We start from the raw sequence: 17684 nt of genomic DNA on the forward strand, positions 1-17684 counted from the left end.
CTGGGAGGGTCTGGAGGGCTCGTCTCTGCAGCCCGGCACTGATCTCACTGCACACCCAGCCCAGCTCAGGGAGGCTCTGAACAGGGCTGTGATGGGAGGTGGAGGCAGGGTCTGTGGCCTTGGCATCCACCTGCTATGAGGTGGGGCCACCTGGCTGTGGCTGGGCATGGTGGGGACGACACATGATGTGCCCTGTCCTGGTTGAGGAGGTAAGACCCAGAAACCATAAAGCAGGCCTGTCAGCAGAGAAGCCAGTGCTAGGACGGTGCTGTGTGTGGACTGCAAACAGTAGCTGGGATGAGGAAGGAGGGGTGTGGCCTAGACGGCCCTGGGGGCACTCGATGGGGGAGGTGGGCCGATGGGGAGGCTCCCAGGGGAGGTGAAGATTGGGGCACAGAGCCCAGTTCTAGAGTAGGGGTAGGGGATGGGGGAGGAGAGGCACAAGGGCTCCTGAGGGGCAGCTAGAAGGGGGAATGGAGCCCCCTGCTGTACAGACACTGGGAGAGAGGGGACATCTGTCTGTCTGGACCTTCCAAGGTCACCGCTAAGTCCCTGGCCACATGGGCCTGCCATCCTCTACTTCTGCCCATCTCTCAGGGTGGCAAAGGGGCCCCCAGGCTCATACCTGGAGGCTAGTGACAGTGAGACGGCGAGCGTCGTCTGAGAGGGAGGCCACGGGTACCACAAAAGGGCTGTCTGGGATGTGCTCATCGTTGAACTTGATGGAGACCTCATAGTCACCTGGGGAGGGAAGGCCAGTCAGCACAGGCCCCAGGACTGGGGACAGCAGGGTGGAACCCCCTCCACCCTGGCCTCATCCCAGAACAAGCTCCTGGGTCGGGGCTCAGCTCTGGAGACAGATGTGCATTCCCAGGAGTGTGGGGTGGAGGGAGACAGGGCAGAGAAAGAGCGGCAGCCCAGGTGAAGAGTTGGTTCAGTAGCCCCGTCTCCTGCCTGGGCGAGCAAAAACCCAGTCTGGAAGGTCAGGCAGGCCCAGCCCCGTGGTGGACACCCACCTGGTTCCTGCACAACATAGGAGACCCCACAGGAGCCATCTTTGCGGTCCTCAAATGCAATCTCCGCCTTGCTGGGACCCTCCACAGCAATAGACAGGCCCCCGGCACCCGCTTCTCGGGTCCAGATGCTGAACTCGGCTGGAGATGGAAACGGGACAGGGGCGGCTCCTCAGCACCATGGTCCACCCTGGTGGCTGCCCTGCCCCCACCCCCTGCCCTGGCCCCCTGCCCCTTACCTGGCACGCCGGCCACCCCTCGCTCCAGCCCTGTGCCTCCAGCTCGCACCTTATGGGCACCGCCTTCACCCAGTGGCCCCACGGTGAACTGAAAGGGGCTGCCTGGCACATGCTGGCCGCGGTACTTGACGGTGACCGTGTGGGGCCCCATCTCCTGGGGCACAAAGCGCACACTGTACGCGCTGTCCTCTCCCTCCACGATCTCTGCGGCTTCCGTCTTGCCTGACGGGCTGGTCACCTGTGCGGTCATGTCCTGAGAGCTGGCCTCACCTGCAGCAGGTGGGGAGTGTCAGGGCGACACGGGGGCTGCTCCTGGCCCTGGCCCTTCCCTCCCTCCCTCAGTAAAACCCCCTCCTCCACTCAGACCAACAGCCTCCCCCTCTTGTCCCGAGGGACGGAGAGCCCAGCGTCCCTGTGAAGACCCCAGCCCCGCCCTGCTCACCCTCCTGCTGCCGGGTGATGCTGCCAAAAGAGCCCAGGCGTTCCCGGCCCAGGAAGTCCCCGAAGACGGCGGGGAAGGGGTCTCCGCCAACCTGGGTGGACTCCTCCACCCGCACCTCGCGCTTGGTCTCCCCGCCCCGAGTCTTGCTGATCTCCGTGCGCTCCGTGCGGGTGTACGTGTGGCTGCTCCGCGTGAAGGTGCGCGTCAGGCGCTCCTGGGCCGACACCATCTGGAACCAGTTCCCTGTGCGCGCATGGAGCCCAAGGCGGGGAGGGAGGTGAGAAACGAGCCAGCAGGACAGAGACCGTGGGGGCAGGCCCTGGGCCTTCCCCATCGCCCTGCTCCCGCACCCCGCAGCCCGGCTCCTGCCTCCCACCTGGGATCTTGAGGTTGAGGTCACAGGTGCTGCCGATGGTGGCAATGGACGGCGCCTGCCTGCGCCGGGTGATGCTTTCCTTCATGCGGCCCTCACCTGTAACCTTCACCGTGAAGGGGCTTCCTGGAGGGGAGAAAGGGAGGGTCGGGCGTCTCAGATCACTCGTCGCTGGCCTCCTGGCCTGTCCCAGCAGCAGCCCAGCGCCTTACCAGGTACATGCTTGTCAGCAAACTTGATGTTGATGATGTAGGTGCCGGGTTCCGTGGGGCAGTAGGTAACTTTGCATGTGCCGTCCTCCATGTCTTCACAGTTGATGTCCACCTTGCTGGGGCCTTCAATACTCAGCCCCAGGCCCCCATAACCTAGCGGGGAACAAGGGACACGTCTCCCTCAGTCCCCACTGCTGTTCTGCTCTCCCCTCCCCAAACTACAGGCTCCGTCCAGAACAGGCACCCAAGGTGTATCAACCGCTAACAAAAGACGCCTCAGCAGGAGGAGAAGGGGTGAGCCAGGCACTGACCCAGAGGTCGGGGATAGGTAGTCTGGAAAATTCCTAAGGCAGGCCTCTTGGGTTCCAGTGAGCAAGGGAGAGACAAACTCAGTAAAGCTGAGCTTTCTCTGAAACATGGGAGAAGTGACATGGGGACATTCACTCTCCCCAAAGGGGCCCCAGAATGTGAATCTCAGCAGAGACTGCGCCAGGAGGTTCAGGGAGGAGTGTATGGCCAAGGGGCACTGGGCAGGAAAGGACTAGTCGTCACTGGCGGCACCAGCTGAAATGAGGGGTCTCTGGGGCAAGAAGCACCTGCATTACGAGTGTCCACGATGAACTCCGCCACCTGGAACGTGTGTCCCTCGGACAGGCCCTTGCCCCAGACCCGCACCTTGCTGGCATCCCCGATCTCAGACGGTCCCACCAGGATCTTGAAGGGGCTGTTGGTGACGTGCTTGCCACTCTTGCGCACGCTCACCACGTGCTCCCCAACCTCCTTGGGGGTGAAGGAGATGCCTGTTGGGAGGGAGGTCAGGCATGAATGGAGCCCTGGGCCTGGCAGTGTTCCTTTGCGGCTGCCCCCGCCTTCCTCACCCCCACCCCCACCCTGCCGGGCCCCTCCCGTGGCCCCCATGCTCACCAATGTGCCGGTTGGGCAGGCGCTTCAGTAGGCAGGGCTCCTCGTTGCCCGAGGGGGCACGGATGCTGGCGGTCAGCAGGCTCAGGTCACTCTCGGTGATCTTCAGTGACACGTCCGTGGAGGTGCCCACGTTCAGCTGTGACGTCCTCATCGAGTCATCACCTGGGGGAGAGTTGGCATGTCAGGCAGTGTGACTCCAGGCAGGCCCTGCCCTCATGGAGATCAGGAGACTTCTGGCAACCCCCGCTGGACTCAACAGAGACTGGGGACCACTCCGAGGCACAGAGAGACCAGGGAGAGCGCAGTCTCCATTCACACCCAGCTCCCCTGGGGCTGCCCCAGTCCTGAATGGGTTAAATCCCTAATTTACACGAATGTAAATCCTGAGTCACGTGATTGCATGGAACCAAAAAACTAGACTGGGCCAGACAGCCCATACCCCTTTCCCGCTGTGTGGCTCTGATCAAGTTGCTTAGCCCCCTCTGGGCCTGCTGGCTTCCTCGTCTATCAAAAGGGATTATCAGTACCCTGACTTAAAAAACTCAACAAGGTATGTTTTCAGAGGGTGGCTGGATGTCTCTCACCTGCTCTAGAGGATAGAGTGTTCCTTACATTTATCCAAAAATGACCTCTTCCACCTCGAGGGGGCCCTACCCTAACGCCCCGGTGACTTACTTGAACATGCTGGGCTTGCACATCCGTTGTGTGCTGGGGTGTGTGTGGCAGGCTGTGTGCCCACACGTCCACCCACCTGTGATCTTGGCTGTGAAGGGGCTCCCCGGAATGTGCTTGTCGTCAAAGCGCACGATGATGCTGTAGTCCCCAGGTGCCGTGGGGAGGTAGGACACGGTGCAGGTGCCATCCTTGTTGTCCTTGCAGGTGATCTCTGCCTTGGACGGGCCCTCCACGGCCAGGGACAGACCCCCTGTGGGTGGAGGAAGGGCTGAGATCAGAGGTTCTGCCCTCACCCCTGCACTGGCTGCCCCCACCCGGCTCCCCTCACCTTCCCCAGCATCCTTGGTGACGATGGTGAAGGTGGCCGGCTTGTTGACCATGCCATGGCTCAGGCCTGGCCCATAGGCACTGACGTGCCGGCTGTTGATGGCATCCACGTAGAACTGCAGGGGGCTCCCTGGGGGTGGTCGGAGAAAGGGGGCTGGGTCAATAGTGAGGACAGGAGCTGCCTGAGCCCACCTCGGCCCCCGCACCTCCCCACAGGCTCCCTCCCTGCTGAGCCCTGCATCTCTGCCACAGGGGCCTCCCACCAGGGCACCAGACTTCCCAGGCCTCACATGGTGTCTGCACACAGCAGGTGCTCAATAAAGATTTGTTGAAAGAAGGCAGATGAGGGTGAAGTCACTATGGGCTCCTCTCAGCCCAGCCAAGCCCAGCCTGGCCCCCGACTCACCAGGGATGTGGTTGCCGTCATACTTGATCCCCATCTGGTGCAGGCCTTTCTCGGTGGGTGCGTACCTCACCGTGATGGTGCCATCCTTGTTGTCAGTGATGCTGGGCCGGGCGGTCTTCCCAGAGGGCATCCGTACCTCCCCTGCCAGGCAGAGGGTTAAGTGGGGGACCCCAGTTTCTCCTACTTCAACCCCCTTTGCTGTCCCAGGCTCCCACTCCTGTGTGGTTCTGCTTCTACCCCAGAGGTCAGGCACCAGGAGACAGCCTGGAGCATCCGGATGAACCCTGACCTGGGAGACAGAAAGCTGGAGTCTGAGTTCCAGCTCTGCTCAACTTGCTGTGTGACCCTGGGTAGCTTGCTTCCCTGCTCTGGGCCCCAGCTTTCATCTCTAAAGAAGGAGCTGGGCCTGGATGCAGGTGTCCTCCCTTTGAGCCCTCATGCCTCAGGGCCCCGGGGCAGTACCTGTGAGCTCCCCTTTCTGCACAGTGAAGGGGATGACCAGGTTGAAGGGTCTCAGCATGGACTCCATTGGCTCCACGGGCACCACTGGCTCCTCTGTGGCCTGTGGCAGGTGAGAGGGAACAGTCTTTGGCTGGGGAAGGCCTGGGGAGCTTGGCCTGAGCCATGACTGAAGTCAGAGCAAATGAGCAAAGAAAAAGATGGTTCATGGTGAAGCCAGAGGGCAGGAGAGGCGTGTCAGCTGCAAGAGAAGAGGTGCCGCGCCCAGCCTGGGGATCCGTCTGCCCAGCCTGACTCCCGGCCTGCTCCCCCAAGATGACCCCAAACCATGCCCCAGTCCTGGCCCCTGAAGAAGAGAAGAAATAAAGGAAGAGGAGGAGGGGGGCGAGGTGTGGCCCGGGTGGGAGGTGGCAGTACCCAGTGTGCGGGGTAGGTGCTGGGCCGGTGCAGCTGCTCAGAGTCAGAGGGCTCCTCCCTGCGGGGCATGGAGTCACACGCCTGGAAAGCCAGGCGCGGGAGGGCACAGGACGTAGCAAGCTGGTACACGCCAGCTCGAGTGACCACGAGCTGACGCAGAGAATGGCCCAGGGACCTGAAGTCCCGGGCTGCCCACAGGGCAGGATGGATATCTTGGGTGCTCTACCCTCTGGAGGGCTTCATCGTCCTGCAGGGCCACCCTGGGGAGATGCACAGGGACAGTGGGCCCGAGGGTCAGAAGGAACACGGCAAGTTCCACCAGAGAGAGCTGACCAACCACCAGAGGGGCCAGATGCAGGGCTGTGCTCACCTCCTGGGTTGGGAGGCTGCAGGGAAAGCAAAAGACTCGACTCTGGGGCACTCTGGGTCCCGGATCCATCAGACGTGGGGACAGGTTCCCTGCTACCTCTAAGAGGGCCCGGCCCACCTCCCCAGCCGCCCTAGTCCCACTGTGGCCGCGGAGCTTACCAGCACGTGGAAGGGACTGTTGGGGACGTGCTCGCCTCCAAAGCGGATGGTGATGACGTACTTGCCCGGCTTGGGCGCTGTGTAGTAGATGTCGAAGGTGCCGTCGTGGTTCTCAACCACATCCACGTCAAGCTCTGCCCCATCCGGCGTGGACACCGTGCACGTCACCTTCCCCTTGCCTGCCGCCTTGGCGTCCACCGTGATCACCGTCTCCTCCCCAATCTGGATGCGGGGGCCCAGGCAGGCACCTGCCACACAGGAATGTCTGGTCAGGGGTCCGCAGGCCTGTGCCCAGCCCCCCGCAGTTCCCAGCTCCCCCACCACCTCAGCCCACAGCAGAAAGAGAGGAGAAGGGGCACTCACCCAGGCCGTGGCCTCCGATGGACACTGGAAATGGAGAAGAGTGTAAGCCAGACCAGGCACTTGCTGGCGTCCCCAGTGGGCAGGGCGTGGATGCGGAAGGGCGAGTAGGGGATCTCATCACCGCCATACTTGATGGTGATGGTGTACCGGCCACTCATGTCCGGGAGGTAGGACACGGTGTACGTGCCATCCCCATTGTCTCGGATGTTGGCCTTCTTGGGCTTACCCTCAGGGTCCTGGGGGAGGAACAGAGGTCAAGGCCAGCCTGTGCCCAGAGCCTCAGCTGAGAGGGGGGCGGCACATGGACTCACCAGGATCTGGACAGTGAGCAAGCCCTCCCCAGCATCCCGGGCATCGATGGTGAACTCCACAGGCAGGCTGGCAGGGATGCCAGAGGCATTGAGCCCGGGGCCACTGGCCCGCACCTTGCTGGCATCGTGGGCTGGAAGCACCTTGATCTTGAAGGGGCTTGAGGGGCAGAAGGGATGGACAGTTGGCTTAAGCTCTGGGGCAAAGGGAATCCCGTCTCGTTTGGGGCCTGGAGTCCTCCCCACATTCATGAGCAGGGGAGATGACTCCTGGCAGGGAGGAGGGACCAGGTCACAGCCTGAGTCTGGGGGAGGGTCACACAGGTGTGCCTGTGACAAAGCCTGAGCATTTCTTCTCCATTCTCCAGGAAGATGCCGTGAATTGTTTAAAGAGGAGGATGCAGGAGGCTGCCCTCTCCCACCTTTTTAGTAGCTACATGGTGCCTTTTCCCAAGGCACTAATTTTGTAAATTTTCTATCTACACGGGGGGACAGCCCAGCCAGAGGAGAGCCCCTGGGGCTGTGCCACCTCCAGGGTGGAGACAGGCAGGGGGCCCTGAGGAAGAGCGGGATGGGGCAGCAGAGGTGGGATGAGGCGAAGACAAGTAGGAGGGGTGTTTCCAGGGCCCTGCAGTGGCCCTGCAGGTGCGGCCCTGGTGGGAGCTCCCCAGAGCTCAGCACAGCACAGGAGCCCAAAGCTGGGCCTCACCTGCGTGGCACCTCCTGGTCGGCGTACTTGACAGCTACTGTGTAGGGCCCATCAGTGGCTGGGGTGTAGTGGACGGTATGGGTGCCATCTCCATTGTCACGCACCTCCACAGGCTCAGCCACACCTGGGCAAGGGGAGCAGGGTCAGCAAAGCCTCTTGGCATCATTTCTGCCTCCCTCCACCCTGCCCCAGACATTCCATACCTGTGGGGCTCAGCACGGCCACCTGCAGGGCAGCCCGGCCAGCTTGGCTGCAGTCCACCTTGAAGGTCTGGGGTACCCGGGCCCTGACACCGGCTCCCAGCCCTGGGCCGGAGCACTTCACCTTCCCAGGGTCCACCACATCCTTCACTGGCACCCGGAATGGACTCCCTGCAAGGAGAGGGACATCAGCCCCTACCCACCTGCCCAGGAGGGTCTACCTGACACCGAGGAACGAGGAGGAGGAGGACGCCTTCCCTGCCTTTGAAATGCCCCAGGGAGACCAGACCAAATGTGCAAACGCTTAGGGACTTGCTAAGAAAATGTAAACAAGGAAAATAAACTTGGCTACTTGGCTACAGACTGCGGCTGGGCAAATCCACTTATTTAGACCACAAGCCTGGAAGAAGGCCTTCCTAAATTAATAAAATGTTAAAAGTGGAGTATCTGTAACAGAAAATGCATTTTTGCCAGCGTGAAATTAGATAAGGAAGAGAAATGTCCAATTTCAGCAGGCCCGAGTTATGTGATAATTGAAGACATAACCCCACCCTCCCCACCCCTACCCCTGCCCTGAGCAACTCGGCCATGCAGGAGGGCAGGGGGGTTCCTTGCTTTGCAGACAGTGAGAGGGAGAGGGTGTGAGAGGCTGTCCTTGCTGAGCCTGCGACAGAGGCTTGCACTGTGTCTGAGTGACCGAACCCACGAGGTCTGGCGCTCCAGACAAAGGGCCAAGACACCAGTGCTGGACCTCTGGGAACGAACTGCACGCGCCGCCCTGCCTCTTGGCCGCGACCGCAGCACCTGCCTGCTCCACGTCCTCCCTGCCGGCTGGGCTCGGGGCTTTCCTGCTCTAGGGATGAGTCCCCACACCTGACTTCCTTCCAGTTTCTCTCTCGCTGAGCAGGCCTCCTGCTGCCCTCCCTGAGTCCCACCCACCCCGTGCACACCTGGGATGGGCCGGCCCCCGAAGGTGATGTTGACGTCATAGTCTCCAGGGGTGAAAGGGATGTACTCCACGGTGCAGCTACCATCCTTGTTGTCCTTGCAGGACATCTTGGCTTCCGACGGGCCCTCGATAGCTAGGCCTAGGCCCCCAGTGCCAGCTCCCCTACAAGATGACACCCCTATATCAGCTCCGCTAGGACCAGTGAGTGGGGATGGAGAAGCTGAATGGGGGCTGGGGGCCCAGCTGAGAAGGGACCAGCTACAGGGGTTGGGACACGGGGAGGTTTGCACCCTTGACAGGGGATAGGCTGGGGATGAGGCACACACAGAAGGATGAAGGGGGAGACCAGGTGGCTGGGATCAGGGTCAAGGTTAGGAAAGGCGGAGGGAGGAATACCTCGTTTCCACAGTGAAGCGGTTAGCCTTGTTGACCAAGCCACCCTCCAGGCCTGGCCCAAAGGCCCGGACGCGAGTGGGGTCACAGCCCTCAGTCACGCCCACTCGGAAGGGGCTCTTGGGCACAGCTACGTCATCATACAGCACCTCCACCAAATGCACTCCTGGAAGCCAGCCACACAGTGCAAGTCAGGGTGTGCGAGGCCCCTACCTCCCCAACCCCCGAAAATGCCGGCATCAGATCCCCACCACCCCTGCTCAGCCCAGCCCCTCACCCTCTTCGTAGGCCGTGTACTGCACTCGGTAGGTGCCATCCCCGTTGTCTGTCAGGTAGGTGTCCGTCTTAGCACCCGAGGGGTTGAGCACGCGAGCCGTCACGTGGTTCCCACCCGTGGCTGTCAGGGATCTTGCGTCCACAGTGAACTCAGTGGTCACCTCACGCAGGACACCTGGCTCCCAGGAGACGAGAGCTCAGCATAGGTTGGGGGCAGCCTTCACACAGCTGCTCACCCCAGCGCGCCCTCCCTCCCCAACTCCGAGGCCTCTCCTCCTCCCCACCTGCTGCTCCCCAGCCTGAGCCCTGCCCCCCTCAGCCCTGCGAGCTCCGGGCCCCGCCTCCCACTGCCCCTGCCTGCGCTCCCCTCACCACATACTGACACTCTGTTCACCTGAGTCTCCCCACCAGGCTGTGCGCCCCTTGAGGGCGGGTCTGGGTCTTAGGTTCCTCTGCACACCCCGCCATGCCTAGCCCAGGGTCTGGCCCCCAGCAGATGGTAACTCACAGTCACCGAGCTGAGCTGAACTGTCTCCTGACTCTTGTCACCCTCAACCCCAAAGCTTTCCCTCTGTACCATGGAGAGCAAGGTTCTTAGCTTTCTCAGATCAGCTGATGAAAGTTGCGAATCTCCCCAGGAAAATGCAATTTTGCCACGAGACCAGAGGTGAAGCTCCGCGTCCTGCCTTTGGCTCAGGCGCCTTCTTCTGGGGTATCTGAGCCCTAAAGACTCAGCGTTGCCCCAAAGCCCTCCCTTCCCCCCCCACAAGCCCTCAGCCCCGCTTCCCTCCCTCCCTGACCGGCGATGCGACCAGCTCCAGGCTCCTCTCTCACTCACCGTGGGGCTCCACACCGGGTCCCGAGACCTTGACTCCACTGGTGTCGACAGCGGGCTGCACATGGACGCGGGTGGGGAATTTGGGTACGGGGTGCCCGCCATACTTGATGGTAATGGTGTAGGTGCCGGGGAAGGCGGGGCTGTAGGTGATGTGGTAGGTGCCGTCGGCATTGTTGTGGATCAGCACCTCGGCCTTGACGCCGGCGTCCGACAGGATCTCGATGGTCAGCTCAGCCTCGCCCGCCTCCGAGCAGTCCACAGTGAAGGTGGCTGCCTCACCAGCCTTGCCGCGCTCCAGGCCTGGACCACTGGCCCGCACCTTGCTCGGGTCGAACACGGGCCGGATGGTAGCCTTGAAGGGCGAGCCGGGGATGTGGGCTTCGGCAAACAGGATGTTGATGGTGTACTCGCCCGGCTCCGTGGGCAGGTAGCTGACAGCACACGAGCCATCGCCATTGTCCTGGCACTCGATCTTGGCCTCGCAGGGGCCCTCCACGGTCAGCCCCAGGCCACCCGTGCCCGCCCCCTTGGTGTCGATGGAGAAGGGCGCTGGCGTGCCTACCAGCCCGCCCTTGAGACCAGGGCCGTAAGCACAGACCTAAAAGAAGGAACAGGTGTGTGGATTACCTACACCTGACCTCGCCCACGAGGCCTTCACGGCTCTCAAATCAGCTAAGCGCTTTCAACTGTAGCAGCTACCACAGGCTGAGTCCTTATAACAATTCCAGGCGAGGAAACGCAGGTAGAGAGATTAAATAATTTGTCGCAGCTGGTGGACCTGGGATTGAAGCCCAGGTCGGATCCAAGGCCAGGCTTTTAATAGCTGAGCTGTCTCGATATAAGCTTTTATATGTAGGATGGATAAACAACAAGGTCCTACTGTATAGCACAGAGCACTATATTCAACAACCTGTCCATCCAGTGGTTAGGACACTGTGCTTCCACTGCAGGGGGTACAGGTTTGATCCCTGGTCGGGGACGTAAGATCCCACATGCTGCTCAGTGCGGCCAAAAAAAAAAAATCCTACAACCAACCATAATGGAAAAGAATATTAAAAAAAGAATGTACATATATGTATAACTGAATCACTTTGTTGTACAGCAGTAACGAACACAACATTATAAATCAACTATACTTCAATAAAAATACAAAAATCAAAACCAAAAAAACACTAAGCAGTCTCAAAGGCAGGCCCTGAAGTGGGGGACTGCCTCGGCCCTGGGTCCTCGGCTATGCTCACTCCAGGACGTAAGGCCCTCTGGCCTCTGCCCCTGTGACTCACCCATCTTCGCTAGAAGCCCCCAACTCCCAGCTCCCACCAGCCCCTATTTCCTCACCTTGGAGGGGTCAGGGGGCAGGACACCCTCCACAGCGAAGGGGCTGCCAGGCACCGGGTGACCATCGTAGGTGATGTCCACCTTGTAGGGTCCCTCCTCAGGGGGCATGTAGCGCACAGCCTGGGCTTCAGCTCCACCCCCGGGCTCCAGCTTGCAGGGGATGGGTCGTCGGGAGGGTGAGATCACCCGCACGTCCAGCTGGCCCTGACCGCCAGCCCCTCGCGTGTTCACAGAAAATGCCTGTTCCTGTCCCACAGCCACCTCTGTGTAGACGGCAAGGGACACCGTGAGCAGAGACAGCAACCCACTGCCCCCGCCCAGCTCTCCTCACTCCCAGGGCAGCTCTTGCCCCACTTACTGCTGTTGAGGCCTTGAACTTTGACTTTGCTGAGGTCCAGCGGGGGTGCCACATTCACCACAAAGGGGCTCTTGGGGACAGGGTCTCCACCATAGGTCACTGTCACTGCCATGTTGCCCTATTGGGTACAACAGGAGGTCAGAACTGGGTGGCTTAGGCACAGCCTGGCAACATGCCTTTGGCCGATGTGGACCACAGGCTCAGAGACCCACAGCGAGAGAGGATGGAAGGCAGCAAAGGGCAAGATCTGGGAGGCTACATGCAGAGCAGGCCCTGTGAGACTGAAGGAAGGAGACCCACGACCCCATAGCCAGGACGGGTGGAGCATGGAGGGGGCGGACACACCTGCTGCACGGCCGTGTACTTGACAGTGTAGGAGTAGTCGTGGTTGTCGATGATTTCAAAGTCTCGCACAGCTTCTCCCTTGGCAGCCCCGGCAAAGTGCACGTCCAGCTTGGCCTTGCCGGCTCCCTTGGTCAGCACCGTGAAGTGAGTGGGCTTCCCAACTTCCACACCTGGGGAGTCACCCCGAGATGGTGGTGAGGGGCTGGCGGCCACCCAGCCCCACCCCCAGCCCAGCCCAGCCCTGACTCAGACACCTACCTGTGCGGTTCAGCCCAGGGCCCTCAGCCTTGACCTTGCTGGCATCGTGGGATGGGTCCACCTTGATATGGAAGGGGCTGGCAGGGATCTCCTGGAGAGAGAAAAAGCTTGGTCAGGGTGGACACGAGCAGTCTCTGAAAAAGTGCCCTTTGTTTCCTCTGAGGCACGCTGCCTACACATAGGAAGTGCGCAATCAACGGCTGTAGAATTGTCCCCAAACGACTGCCTCTTAGGCTGCTGACTGAGATGTGGGCCGGGGCAGGGTGGGGTGTGCAGCCACCCGTGACAACCAAAACCCAAGCGTAGGGTACCTGGTTGGCAAACAACACCATGATGGTGTAGCGGCCGGCCCCTGGAGGTGTGTACTTGACTGTGAAGGTGTCATTGTCATTCTTGATGATGTCAAAGTCGATGTCAGCCTCTGCAGGGCCCACCACGCCGGGGGCACACTTGATGCCAATGCTTACATCGCCTGAGGGGAGGCAGGCACGAGGCCATGAGCGGGGGGCTCAACAACCTCCGGCACTTGACCAGTCCGCCTACTGCTGGGACCAGGTGGAGGGTACTAGCGCCTCCCACCCAGACCCTGCCCGGCCCCGCCCGGCCCCGCCCCACTCCCTGGTCCTCAGGGCACCTTGCCCCGCCTCGCTGCAGTCCACCGTGAAGTAGGTGGGCTCATTAGCCTTGAGGCCTGTCTTCTCCACGCCAGGGCCGTACACCTTCACCCGCTCAGGGTGACTGCCCTCTCCCACGTTTACCTGTGGGGAAGAGTCGATGGTCAGCACGGTGCCCCTTCCTCAAGGTCTATCCCTTTCCCCAGCACTTCTGAGCCCAGCCTTAGCAGGACCAGTCTTAGCATCTTCGCAGGGACCTTGAGGTGGGGAGCGATGACAGGGCCCAGGGACAGCCAACATCTCCTGCGTGAGGCTCCGCCCTCCCTCTGGGGCCCCTGGCAGTGGGCACGGGGCAGGGAGCAAAGGACATACCCGGAAGGGGCTCTTGGGGACGTTGACGCCTCCCCAGGAGATGATGATGGTGTGTTTGATGGGCTTGGTGGGCACGTAGGAGCAGCGGAAGGTACCATCGCCGTTGGGGATGACCTTGATGTCAATGGGGCAGCCATCTGCGTCCTGTGGGCGTCACCCAAAGCAAGGTTCTTGGAGTGCCCCGGACTCCTAGAGCACCAGCGCCCTCTGCTGGCCGTGGGCCATCCTCCTTACCCGCCGCCAACCCACTCACAGGCCCCGCCCAGCCACAGACCTCAGACCGGGAGAGCCTAGTGCCACAAGCTCTGGTGGCCAGGGCGCACCCTGGGAACAGGGAGGCCAGGCTCTAGACCATCTGTGTGGCCTGGTCTCCCAGCCTAGGTCTCTGAAATGTGTTGTCAGGGGAAACGCTCAGCTAAATCAATGTTCCTAAAATTGAATAAATAACCTTTTAAAGAAGAAATCATCCTCTTGGACCCAAGAACATATTCATTAACCTCTAGGGGTCAGTGGACACCACTGTGAGAAACTCAGCTGGGAAACCAATGTCTTACTCAGTCAAATCATCTTTCAATTGCAAATTATTAGTACAAAAATATATATTTGGTAAAATATGTTTTTAAGATTATCATCAATAAGAAAACACAAAACTTTAAATTTTTCATAGTTCTAATGGATCCATGAGAATCAGTCCTGTGAGGCCTGGAGGCCCCTTTCTCTAACTTGCCCCCACCCCCCCAGGGTCCCTGCTACAGCGGCGAGGGGCACAGAGGTGGGGCAACACCCCACCTGGGCATAGAGCTTCAGGTCTCCCTTGCCAGCAGCACGGGCATCAATGGTGAACTCTGCTGGCCTGTCCACGATGCAGCCAGTGGGCTCCAGGCCGGGCCCAAAGGCCTTCACCTGCGCAGGGGCAAGACCGGAGGGCTGTGTTGGGGACTGGAGGAGGGCCTGTTCACCTTGTCCCGGGCCCGCGGGAGCTGGGACCCCCACCTTGTCCGGGAAGCAGTCTGGTGGAGCTGGCTGGATGTGGGCAATGAAGGGCGAGTCTCGAATGTCCTCATCGTCGCAGATGACGTGCACGGCGTACTCCCCTGGTTCTGTGGGCCAGTACCGCACGTCGCAGGAGCCATCTCCCTTGTCATCACACTCGATCTTGGCCTGTGAAGGGCCCTCAATGGAGAAGCCTAGGTGAAAGATGGGGAGGGTCAGAGGGCACAAGAAGCAACTTGGATACTCAGGCAGGTCCCCGGGGCATCGCTCTCCCGGCGTCCCCACCCTGATCACCCCACGTCCCATCTCCCAGTCTCATCTCGACACTCGCTAGCACTCCCACCTCCTGACCCCAGTCACCCCCCAGTGTCCTTCCATCACACCACTCCCCCCACTTCCCACCTGTCACCACCCCAGCCACTTACCCAGCGTCCCCACCTCCGTGCCAATGGCCTCCACCACAAAGTCGGCTGACTTGCCCACCTGGCCAGTTTCCAAGCCGGGACCCCAGGCCCGCACCTTCTGCACTCCTGCCTCTGGGCTCACCTGCACCTCAAAGGGGCTGGGCAAAGAGGGAGCTGGTGTCCATGCCGGGAGCTGCCCCCACCAGAGGTACTCGTCCCCCTCCCTTCCCTCAGAGTCCCAGGCAGCCCGCCTCCCTCTCCCACCCTCTGAGGGACCAGACCTGGAGGCACGGGGGCCGCATGGTGCTTACCTGCGGGGAATGGCATAGCCGCCCCATGTGATGGTCACCGCGTACTTGCCAGGCACCACGGGGTAGTACTCGCACTCGAACACACCATCCCCAGCCTCCCGCACCTTCACCGGCTCCTCTGTGCCTTCTGAGGAGGTGTGGGAAGTGGGGGGTCAATGCTCTGCGAGTCCCAGCTGCTCAGTCCCCTCCGGGAGCCTTGGGACCCAGGCCCAGCCTGAGGATACTGCTGCCGGTAGGCACTGTAGTAGGCACTGTGTAACAGCCCAGGGCAGCACACCGGCGAGAGCAGCATTCCCGGCTTGCACACTGGGAGACTGAGGCAGAGGTCAGACAATGTGCCTGAGGTCCCAGGGAGCCTCCAGTCAGTGTCTCTTTGGAGCCCCCCAGGGGGGCGTGGTGCTGACCATCACTGCCCTCAGGGGCTCAGAACCACTGGCTGTATTTCCCCCCCTGTGCCCCGACTCCCACCACGGCCCCCTGGCACTCACTTGGTCCCTTGACTGTGACCTTGAGCTCCCCGCTGCCAGCACCCTTGGTGAACACCTTGAAGTCAGCCACCTCTTTGACACGCACGCCCTTGGGCTGCAGGCCCCGCCCAGAGGCGCGGCAGGCGTTAGGGTTACAGGCTGGGAGAGAGAAGAGGGGTGAGGCTGGGGGCGCCGAGAGGCCCTAGACAGAGCCTCAGCCCTCACCTCTCATCCCCCACCTCGCTGTGCACAGCCCTCCTGACGCCCCCCAGGCACAGGCCATGGCCTCACGCAACCCTCCCCCGTGCTCCCTGGTGCCCCCGACACAACTAGGGCTGCCGAGACCATGCTGGGCAGGGAGCTGGCCACGGTGCCCCCAGCCCCCCTCATCAGGCTGCTCACAAGAAACCCTCCCCACCAGGCTCCTTGGAGTCAGTGTCGCTTGGGACACAGGCAAGGCAGAGCCTGAGCAGAGACTGGAGCAAAGAGAGACAGGGAAGGACCTTTCACCTACCCCAAGGCCACCCACCTAGAGCCATCTGAGCCTTCTCAGAGCCACCATAGCAGCTTTAGGAACTAAGTCATGCCACAAAACACTCAGCAACACCATGGAACAAGAGATATGCATATAACCGGAAGCCTGCCACAGATCCCAGGCAATGCATGGAAGTCAGCCTGCCACAGAACACTGCTAGTGGCAATGAACCCAGACTTTGCTACTGAACACAGGCCAAAGAACAGTGATCTCAGCCTGCCACGGAACCCATAAAATGGCATGGAACCCATGGGCTGCCACCAAACAAGCAATGACATATAATCCAGGCCTGCCACGGAACACAGACAATGGCAGAGAATCCGGGTACTGCCACAGAACAGGCAACGGCACGGAACCCGGAGCCTGCCATGGAACACAGGCAATGGCACGAAACGGAGGTCTTGTATCACGGAAATCATCAGGCAAGTGGCAAAGAAACTAGATCTGCCACAAAACATAGGCAGAGGCGCAGAACTTGGGGCCTGTCACAGAATGCCACAGAAGGGGGGCGCGATTCCACACCGCTTGGGCCATGCCACACAGCACAGGAGAGGCCAGTCAGCTATGGCCATGCCCGGCCCCGCCTCCACTGGATTGTACTAACGTGGCGCCACTCTCTTGGCCTGGTGGACGATGGGCACGGAGGGGGCGAGCGGCGGCAGGGGCTCTGAATGGCAAAGAGAGAACCAAGTGGGGGGTCACTGCTTGAGGGCCTGGCGTACAGGTGCTCACCTAAATGCCCCCCACCCACGTGGCCCTGTCGCTTCCCCCTCAACCCTTCCACAGTGGTCCCTGTCTGGCATCCTTCACTGTGGCCTCCTGAGCCCCCTTGGGGGCAGGCGATGGACAGACGAGCTCTCGAGAGCCCCACCCCTTGGCTCGCTCTTCTGCCCATTTTAAGCCTTCAGATGGCTCCCCCCACCCCGCCCCTGGAGGTAGTGCGTTTCCCGTAAATCCTCAGACGCGGAATTCGGTGGCAACGCTCTCTGTGTCCTGGCGTCGGGGAGGGGATCATGCGGATGGGTGGAGGGCCTTTACCTTCTGCCACGTGGACAGGGAAAGGGCTGCGGGTGATGGGGGCACCGGCGAAGGCCACGTGCACCGTGTGGGGTCCCTCCATCACAGGCCTGTACGTGCAGCGGAACGCGCTGTCGCCCTTGTCCTCCAGGGCCACCTCCACTGTGTCTCGCCGGCCCTGCGGGTCCACGATCACCACGGCAACGTCACCAGTGCCGGCCCCTGTTGCGACAACGGCCATCAGCCCTCATTCTGCTTGGGGCTCCCTCACCCTGAGACCACTGCCCTCTGGCTGGGACTCTGCCCCAGGCCCCCATGCATACGCCCCACACCCAGTCAGGGGGTGTCAGGTGTAAGGGGGCCGTCCTCACCCGCGGTGTAGATGTCAAAGTAGGTGGGTTTGTTGGCCACGTTGCCCACGGGCTCCAGGCCAGGACCACGGGCTGACACCTTGTTGGCATCCCCCAGGGCCATGCCCACGTTCACCTCAAAGGGGCTGCGTTCGATGTTCTGGCCAGCAAAGAGCACGGTCACCTGGGGGTCAGAGGCCAAAGGTAAGCTTTTAGAGGAGAGCAGCTCTGAGAGGGGATGGAGGAGCAGAGCAGAGCAGAGCCAAGGAGG

At 61.1% G+C, this 17684-nt stretch overlaps 1 protein-coding gene across 1 annotated transcript in view; it reads right to left on the minus strand.

The window, feature by feature from the left end:
• Nucleotides 1-17684, minus strand: part of FLNC (filamin C) — a 28099-nt gene that overhangs the window by 2609 nt on the left and 7806 nt on the right. Inside the window, 36 exon segments of the mRNA XM_024763070.1 lie at nt 626-741; nt 1017-1154; nt 1253-1522; nt 1695-1937; nt 2071-2193; nt 2280-2432; nt 2876-3079; nt 3204-3365; nt 3955-4128; nt 4207-4335; nt 4612-4752; nt 5074-5173; nt 6016-6263; nt 6379-6406; nt 6408-6614; nt 6690-6846; nt 7396-7519; nt 7599-7766; nt 8546-8706; nt 8941-9103; nt 9215-9388; nt 10052-10649; nt 11390-11652; nt 11748-11865; nt 12093-12262; nt 12351-12441; nt 12662-12822; nt 12985-13108; nt 13337-13480; nt 14126-14239; nt 14330-14523; nt 14755-14891; nt 15045-15171; nt 15533-15670; nt 17085-17285; nt 17435-17614. Of these exon segments, the coding sequence (XP_024618838.1) occupies nt 626-741; nt 1017-1154; nt 1253-1522; nt 1695-1937; nt 2071-2193; nt 2280-2432; nt 2876-3079; nt 3204-3365; nt 3955-4128; nt 4207-4335; nt 4612-4752; nt 5074-5173; nt 6016-6263; nt 6379-6406; nt 6408-6614; nt 6690-6846; nt 7396-7519; nt 7599-7766; nt 8546-8706; nt 8941-9103; nt 9215-9388; nt 10052-10649; nt 11390-11652; nt 11748-11865; nt 12093-12262; nt 12351-12441; nt 12662-12822; nt 12985-13108; nt 13337-13480; nt 14126-14239; nt 14330-14523; nt 14755-14891; nt 15045-15171; nt 15533-15670; nt 17085-17285; nt 17435-17614 (6143 nt within the window).

This window comes from Neophocaena asiaeorientalis, unplaced genomic scaffold (assembly GCF_003031525.2).
Source record: "Neophocaena asiaeorientalis asiaeorientalis breed wild unplaced genomic scaffold, Neophocaena_asiaeorientalis_V1.1 scaffold681, whole genome shotgun sequence".
NCBI lineage: Eukaryota > Metazoa > Chordata > Mammalia > Artiodactyla > Phocoenidae > Neophocaena > Neophocaena asiaeorientalis.